General features: G+C 52.7%; 1 protein-coding gene across 1 annotated transcript in view; it reads left to right on the forward strand.

Annotated features, from left to right (window-relative positions):
* The first annotated feature begins 343 nt into the window (after nucleotides 1-343).
* LPIN3 (lipin 3) overlaps nucleotides 344-8,847 on the forward strand; it is a 17,403-nt gene continuing 8,899 nt past the window's right edge. The window contains exons 1-5 of the mRNA XM_008060580.2: nucleotides 344-490; nucleotides 5,197-5,396; nucleotides 6,850-6,945; nucleotides 7,952-8,220; nucleotides 8,433-8,516. Of these exons, the coding sequence (XP_008058771.1) occupies nucleotides 5,205-5,396; nucleotides 6,850-6,945; nucleotides 7,952-8,220; nucleotides 8,433-8,516 (641 nt within the window). The 5' untranslated portion in view covers nucleotides 344-490; nucleotides 5,197-5,204. The remainder of the gene's footprint in view (nucleotides 491-5,196; nucleotides 5,397-6,849; nucleotides 6,946-7,951; nucleotides 8,221-8,432; nucleotides 8,517-8,847) is intronic.

The following is an 8,847-nucleotide window of genomic DNA, read 5'->3' on the forward strand; positions in this document are numbered from 1 at the left end:
TCTCCCCCTTGTCAAAGCAGAAAATGGGCTCAGATTGGGGACAGGATTTACCCAAAGTCAAACAGCGAACTGGAAACAAACCTGGGAGAACCTAAATCGGCACGATTCCAAAATCTCCGTTTGTTCGCCCCTCGGAGGTGGGGCAGGTGGCCAGCCACAGGGACATTCCATCTAGAGACTCCAGAGAGTGGGGCGGGGCCTGAGTGGGGCGGAGTCTGAAGTCGGGCCCCGCCCCAGCCTCGACAGGCGAAAGGGCGCCTTGTGCGTGGGGACGGGGCGGGGTCCTTGCGGGGGGGCGGAGTCCGAGCAGATGGAGGCCTGTGGAGGCAACACAAGAATCTTGGAAGGGGTGGAGCCGGGAAACTCATCCGGTCTTAGAGAAGCCGGAAGTGCCAGGTGAGCTCGGGCCGAGGACCTTTACCTGTTGAGCCTGTGCACCCAGGTAGAGACGGCGGGCGAAGTCCAGGAGGTCCAGTGGGCAACTCCCCAGGTAGGGCCTAACCCGGACCGAGGAAGAGACGTTCCTCTCCCCTCCTACCCTGACCATCTGTCCTGACATCCGATATTCCTTCTTTTATAACCCCGGCTGCGTCCACCTCTAGACATAAAATGGGAACGCGGGTGTGGAGGGACCGGCCTCATTTCGTCCCTCTCTCTGGCCCAGCACCTGCAGGTGCCCTGGACACCTAGAACGTGGAAACTGGGGGGGGAAATGCCAAAGCCTCCCAGGGGAGTCTGGCTCAGCTTTACCCCAGGCTGGCTGTGTGACCTTGGGGAGGACACCAACCCTCTCTGGTACCGAGTGTCCTCAAGTGCAAAACAGTTTGTGTCCCTTGCCCTGCCTGCCCGGAGACTGGCGGGTCAGACGCTGTAGCTGCTGGGGGGCTGGGGTGGTGCTTTTTCTCTACCAGGGCAATAGGAGCGCTTACTCTCCTCCCTCTGGTACTAGATGGAGAACCACACCCATGCTCCACCCAAATCTGAGATCCCCCGAGGGCTGAGGGCTCAGACCCATGGCAGCTTGTCCTGGCTTCCGTATGGTAGTGCGGTGGGCTCACCTGGAAGGCCTGTGGATGTCCCCAAGGTGAAGTCTGAGGCTTGGGCAAGGTACCCTGTGAGACCTGTCTACAGCCTACGTGCTTATTTTACAAGTAGTGGAGCCAGCATTGTGCAGGGCCTTGAATGTCAAGTTAAGATGTCTAAACGCTCAAATGTGGGATGGGGCAGTGTATCAGAGTCTGTGCCTACCGGACCAGCCTGCGTGAGTGGGGCTCTCATGATGCTGAAAAAAGTGCTGCTGATGGCTGAGTGTGGTGGCTCCTGCCTGTAATCCCAGCATTTTGGGAGGTGGAGGCGAGAGGACTATCTGAGCCCAGGAATTCGAGAGAAGCCTGGGCAACATGATGAGACCTCATCTCTACCATAAATCAAAAAAATTAACCAGGCATGGTGGTGCATACCTCTAGTCCCAGGTACTTGGAAGGCTGAGGCAGAAGGATCACCTGAGCCCGGAAGGCTGAGGCTACAGTAGCTGTGAACATTCCACTGCACTCTAGCCTGGGTGACAGAGTGAGGCTCTTACTCAAAACAAAAACAAAACAAAGTGCTGTGGCTGATAGGTGTCACATGTGGACTTTTATTGCATTCCAGAACTTTACACACATTTTCTCATTAGTTACTCACACACACTTGATGTTTTCCTCATTCCAGAGGCTGAAACTGAGGCTCAGAGAGAGGAAGCAACTCGCCCAAGGCCACAGCTAATAAGTGGCAGAGTGGGATCACATCCCAGAAAGTCTGGTGCCCTTTCCCATAATGTCCTGGGGCCACCCATGATCTGGGCATCTGTTAATAAAGTCTTGACCTAGGACAACCAGAGGAAGGAGGGGCCTGATGAGTGGGAAATTGGGCGAGAAGATTCAGAGGGCTTGGGAGGGAGGGGTGTGGATGAGTCCTGTGAGGTATTGGGCTCCCTGCAGGGGAAGATGAAGTCCTTGATTTTATCTGTGTTAGTTTGGGAGCCAAGCAAAGCCCTCCTCTGTCTGGAGTGTCTGGAGCGAGCAGGGAGGCAGAACTGGGTCGTGGGAAAAGTAGGTGCCCTCATGGATGGGTGCAGACAGGGCAGGGCTGGACTCACAATGGCCCCCAAAATGCTAAGCAGGCCAAGGATGGATGGAACAGGGAGAGGAAAGAATTCTGGACCCCTACAGCATTAGAGTGGAGATGAGTCTGAAAAATTGAGACCTTGTTTTATAGAAAGGGAAACTGAGGCCACCCAGTTACTTGCCTGAGAATACTCCAGGGGTGGATCTGAGTAGGACCCTGTATGCCATCTCTGCCATTTAGCTCTTTCTACTAGATCTGTGGTTCTCAAGTGGGGGCAGTTTTGTCTCCCAGGAGACATTTAACAACATCTGGAGACAATTGACTGCCACAACCTGGGGTGAAGGGAATGAGGAGCTACTGGTATCTAGTAGGTAGAGAGAAGCCAAAAATGCTACAAAGCATTCTATGATGCACAACCTCCCACAACAAAGAATTATTTGGCCCCAAAGGACAAAAATGCGGAAGTTGAGACACTGCACTAGAGCAGGACAGATAACTCAGGCTAGGGCCTCCAGCTGGCAGACCTTTGCCCCACACCTGCTCTGCCCCTCCTCTGCTCCCTCCTTTATTCCTGGAAGCTTCTGGAGTCCTCTCTGCCCTTCCTGCTCACAATGGTCTAGAGCCCCGCCCACTAAGTATCTGTTGTTCATCTATCTCCCCAGACCAATATCCAGAGTTTGCCGTTAGGTAGGGAGGAACCAAAGTGGAAATGTTCACCCAGAACATAGTAGGTGCCTCACAGATAAACGATGTATTGGATCTGAGTGACATGTCAGGGGTCCAAAGCATTTCATCTCACCTTTCACTTTAGCAATTCTAATATCACCTTATGTTCATGAAGTCCTCACACCGAAAGAATCCATTGCTTTGTCCCATGTCCCAGGATGAGCAGGATATGGACATGATCTGGAAAATGTCAGATAATGTGGGGGGGGAAGCGTGTCTTGATATTCAGGCTCTTCCAAGAGTGGGCTGTAGACTGGGGACATGAAGGCATCTCCTCTCAAACACTAAAGGGTGTGGGAATCACCTGGGGATCTGCTAAAATACAGATACTGATTCAGGAGGACTGAGTTGGGCCTGAGTTTCCATGTTTCAAACAAGCTCCCAGGTGATGTTGATGCTGCTGTCCCCTGGACCACGTTTTGAGGGTGGGGCATTACAGGGCCATACAGGTGTGGCTGTGGGCCAGGCTGCCTTCTCTCTGCAGAAAACTGTGGGGGGTTTGGGACTCTGGAGTCGGAAGACCTCAGTACGAGTCATCACTTCCTCTCCCCCCTCTCTACACCCCTCCTAGAACCTATCAGCTTAATAGAGCTTGAATAACTTATTATAACCTATCCACTTAGCCTAGGATAGGTCATTTAGCTTCCTTGAGGGGTGGTCTTGCCTGGCAGACTGTCCTCCAAGGGTTCTGATACAGGGTCTGAGAGAGGCAGGCACCCTGTAGAGGTGGGGCAGCAAGCCACTGACCTGGCCAGCAGGACAGGAGTGATGAACTGAAGCTAGCAGGGCAGGCACCATGCCAGGTTGGAGGCAGCTCCCATCACAGTCCTGGTTTTTCTTCGAGGCTGCCACAGCCTTCTGCTTCTGGCTTATCCAGCTCTGTCTGGTGTGGGAGAGCTGGAGGGACCAGTCTGGTTGAAGGAAGGAGCAGCTTTGATGGGTCAGGGGCCAGCCCAAGGCCTGATCTGAGGGCCTAGCCAGTAGAGCTCTGGTCTGAGGAGTGGGGTTGGGGCTGAAACTGGGGGCTGAAAACTATGGTCTGAAGACCCTGGGATCAGTGACAGGCTTTCCACCAGGGAAACCGGGAAGGAATTTGGGGTTTGGGGCTATAAGCCCCCAGCTGTAAGGCATAAGCTATAAGATGCCCCTGATTGGGCATCTCACCCCAGGAATAGAGCTGAGCAGAGCCTTGAGTACCTGGGGTACTCCCACTCCTGCTCATCTATGAATCAGCCACAATGGCCCAGCAATGCCCCTTCCAACTCCTAGGACCAGGAGGCAGCAAGACAGCTGAGTTGATTTCTCAGAAGGAAAAAAGAGAACCCCTCAACCCCCTTCCTAGGGAAAGATGCTTACCCTTCAAAGCTGTTGCTCATTACCCAGCAGGACCTTGGACCTGATATCTAATGAGGCTGCCATCATTGCCTCCTCCCTCCTGTCTCCACAGTTGGGCCATCTCAGTGGAACCACAGAAACCTGAGTTCGAATCTCAGGTCCACTCCTTAATAGTTGTGAGGCCCTTGGAATACTACACAGCCATAAAAAAGAACAAAATCATGAATTTTGCAGCAACCTGGATGGAACTAGAGTCTATAATACTGAGTGACCTCTCACAGAAACAAAGATCAGAATATCACATGTTCCCACTCATATAATGAACCTTGAACATCCAATATAATACTATAAGAAAATGACTGACGGTACTGGGAAACTATGGGGGGGGGGATGGGATTAACAGTAGCAAATATCTGTCTAGGGCTGGGAAAACACCTCTTATCAACAGGGTGCCTGAATGAAACGTAATTGTACACCTAACCCTTAACTGTACCCCACAAAACCATAATAAAAAATACTAAAAAAAAAAAAGAAGTATAAGGCTGAAATAACCAAAAAAAAAAAAAAAAAAAAATAGTTGTGAGGCCCTGGGTAAGTCACTCCACCTCTCCAAGCCTCAGCGGGCTGTCTGTAAACAAGAATAATAACACCCGCTCAGCCAGCCTCACAGGGTTGTTGTGAAGATGAAATGAGCCGCGCCCACTGAGCACTGTGGTCATTATCATTAGTCATGGCATTTAGGCATGGCATATTGTCTTACCCTGCACCCTCATTTTACAGATGTGGAGATCTGCACTTGGAGAAGGAAAACGGCAGTCCCAGGGTCCCACAGGTCAGTGAGCAAGTGGGGGCGAGACCCCCATCTGCCAGAGCGCCACCCATCCCACAACTGCTGCACTGTGCAAAGGGCCCCAGCTGGTGACACAAAGGTAAACCTGGGGATGGGGAGGTCAGCCTGCAGGGGCCGAGGGAGCTTCCCGCAGAGGGGCCAGAGCAGGCCTCAGTCCCAGCCCTGGCTCTCTTTGCCAGCAGCAGCCATGAACTACGTGGGGCAGCTGGCAGAGACGGTGTTTGGGACGGTGAAGGAGCTGTACCGGGGCCTGAACCCAGCCACGCTGAGCGGTGGCATCGACGTGCTTGTGGTGAAGCAGATGGATGGCTCCTTTCAGTGCTCGCCCTTCCACGTGCGTTTCGGCAAGCTGGGCGTCCTGCGCTCACGGGAGAAGGTGGTGAGTGCACTGGCCACCCAGGTGGCTACTACAAGGTGGGCTTAAAAGCCGGGGCAGTTGCTGCAGTCCTGGGAGAGGCCCAGGGCCTCCCGTAGGTGGGAGTCTGTCCTCGGGACAGGCCTCCCTACTTTAGCATTTTCTCCAAAGATTTTTGAGTTAGTTTAGGGGTTTTGTTCTGAGAGGGTTCTCAGGCTCCCATGGAGGCAGTGCCGTGGGCAGACCCTGGTGCTGGGGTCATCAGGCCTGGCCCCAGCTGACCAGGACCTTACCCGTGTGTTCTTGGTGAGTTACATCATGTCCCCAAACCCAGTTCCTTCACCTGTGCAAATGGATATTATCTTCTCTGTCTAGTAATCGTGGTAGGAAAAGTAAGCAGGAACTAATGATGCTGTCCCAGAGCCAGACATGTGGGTGACACTGGAAGTTTCATTTCTCTCTCTTAGTAAATTCACTCTGTTTTCACTGGGCTCTGGCAACCATGACAGAGATTTTTGCTGGCACCGAGGTCTGGTGTGTGAATCAAGGTTCACACTGAGGTGAACTTTCCAGAATTCTCACAGGAAAGTGTAACCTGTAGGAGACAGTACACCCAAGGAGTTAAGAGCTCAGGTTGTGAACTTAGACTTTTTGTGTTCATAGACTCACTTGCTGTGAGACTTCTTCCTAGAGAATTACTTAGCCCCTCTAAGCCTCAGTTTCCTCATCTATAAAGTGGGGGTAACGATAGGAGCCATGCAAGAGGTTGTTGTGAAGATTAAACAAGATAATTTATATAAGACACTCCACAAATTTTCACCATTGTTCATGTATCCAACAACTTAGGGGCTGGGGATGCAAGCAGTGACAAGAGTCGGGGGGTCTCTGTCACCCAGGCTGGAGTACAGTGGCACAATCATGGCTCACCACAGCCTCAACCTCCTGGGCTCAGGTGATCCTTCCACCTCAGCCTCCCAAGTAGCTGAGACTACAGGTACATGCCACTATGCTCGGCTAATTTTTTGATTTTGTGTAGAGATGAGGGCTCACTTTATTGCCCAGGCTGGTCTCAAACTCTTGGATTCAAGCAATCCTTCTACCTTGACCTCCCAAAGTGCTGAGATTACAGGTGTGAGCCACCACGCCCAGCCACATCCCTATTCTTATGAAATGTGGGCGAGAGAGGAACATGGAAACCAAGCAAAAAACCCAGCAACAAACTGAAACAGCATACTATGGCCCAGGGAATGGGGCAGTGTGTACAAGGAAGCAATGGTGTGGGGAGCTGAGTGCAGGCCTCTTTGAGGAAGGGGAGATTGGGGAGCAGCCAGGCATGCCAAGATCTGGGGGGAGGGAGCTCCAGCAAGTGCAGCAAAGAGCAGCTGGGGAACTAGCCAGGAAGCCAGGGGACTGAAGTGTGGGTGAGAGGTCCCTGGTGGGGACCTTGCATGCCCTGCCCCACTGCTCCTCATTGCAGGTAGACATCGAGATCAACGGGGAGCCAGTGGATTTGCACATGAAGCTGGGGGACAGTGGGGAGGCCTTCTTTGTACAGGAGCTGGAAAGCGATGAGGTAAGCGCTGTCCTCCTTGCCAGTACTTCCCTGGTGCCTACTCTGTGGTGGGGTTGGGGTGGGATGAGGCGGGGTTGTGGAGGGGATGGGGAGGGTTGGGTTTGTCATTGTTCTGCCTTCCATCAGAGGTCTGATGCAGAGGGGCCAGTTGGGGCTGGCCTCTGGCACACAGAGCCCAGAGGAAGGGACTGGGACACAGGCTGACTCTACTTCCTGGGTTGTTGGGGATGAGTTCTCAGAAAAGGGGATACCTGAGCTAGGCCCCTGTGGGATGAAAAGATGTTCTTTCCCAGCCAGTCTGGAGAGGAGAGAGGTAGTAAAGAAGCTGGGGACTGGCAAATATAAAGTCTGGCTTGTCCTGGGTCTGATGCTGGCTTTGTGCATCTGGAACCCAGAAGTGTCAGAGTTGGGGGGTGACGAGAGGGGTGTTTGCAAAAGGGAGGCGGGGCCCAGCACAAGTCAGCAGAGGAGCTGAAACTTTGAACTTGATGAACTTTAACTGAGCCCTACTGTATGCTAGACAGCATGTAGTAGACAGACAAGAGGTGACTCCTGCCTTCAAAGAAAGTTCCAGACTGGTCTGAGAGGCAGACACATAGACAATGGATGCTGGAATTTGGTCATTGCAGTGTGGGGCGGTGGGAGGGAGGAATGCTGAAACTGGAGGGAAGAATAGTCAAGGCACCTTCCTGGAGGAGGTGATGTCTGGGAGTCTTAAAGGAGAAGTAGGTGTCATCTGTATTAGACATGGGTGGAGGAGATGGGAAGTGATGCCAAGCTCTGCCTGGCCTGCTGGGGTGGTGGGTACCTGGGATTGGGGCTGTTCTGTCTCCGTTAGGGAACTCTGGGCCTAGCAGCTGCTGCAGGGCCACACTGCTGCTACCTCTGCCTAGCCTCCACCTATTTTCCTGATTCCAAGTGAGCTCACTCCAGGTCTGGGACTCAGGATGACCATGTGAGGGCCCCAGGCTCAGCCCTCCAGTTCTGCTCCTCATTTGCTCTGCAGGAACCTGTGCCTCCCCGCCTCTGCACCTCACCCATCCCTTGGGGGGGTCTGTCTGGCTTCCCCTCGGACTCCCAGCTGGGCACAGCCAGCGAGCCTGAGGGCCTCGTCATGGCAAGCACAGCCTCCACGGGGCGGAGGAAGCGGCGTCGTAGGAGGAAACCCAAGCGGAAGGAAGATGCCCTGGCAACTGATTCTAGTTCAGAGGAACTGGAGACAGGTGCTGAGAGTGAGCTGTCTCTACTGGAAAAGCTGAAGCCAGAGTCCCCAGGGTGTGTAGAGACCAGGTAGAGGCTGAGGTTATGGGGAGCCCAACCTGGGGTTCAAGTGCTGTTTCCTCTGCTGGTGCTATGTGACTCTGGGCAAGGGCCTTGATCTCTCTGAGCTTTAATTGCTTCACCTTCCCAAGCCCCGACATCCAGTCTCCCATGATCTACCTGGGGTGTCCTACCCTGTCAGTGACCATGTCCCTGTGCCCCTTCAGCAGTGTCCAGTTGGAAGAGGAGTCCTCTCTGCAGCCCAAAGACATCTACCCATACTCCGATGGCGAGTGGTCCCCCCAGGCCAGGTGAGAGTCTAGGTGGGCTGCAGGCTGGGACTTCAGATGAAGGTTGCAAAGTGGCTTCAGTTTTCATTGTTTTGATGACTAATGACAGAGAACACATTTAAGGTGTTTACCAGTCATTTGTATTTCTCCTTTGTAAAGTATTCCAATCTTTTGCCCATTTTTTTTGTGGTAAAATATACATAACATAAATTTACCATTTTAATGATTCCAAAGTGTATAAAGTTCAGTGGCATTAAATACATTCATGATGTTGAATGACGACTACCAGTATCTGGTTCCAGAACTTTTTTTTTTTTTTTTTGAGTTGGAGTCTCACTCTGTCGCCCAGGCT

This window comes from Carlito syrichta, unplaced genomic scaffold (genome assembly GCF_000164805.1).
Source record: "Carlito syrichta isolate Samal-C Ts95f unplaced genomic scaffold, Tarsius_syrichta-2.0.1 Scaffold304654, whole genome shotgun sequence".
Taxonomy (NCBI): Eukaryota; Metazoa; Chordata; class Mammalia; order Primates; family Tarsiidae; genus Carlito; species Carlito syrichta.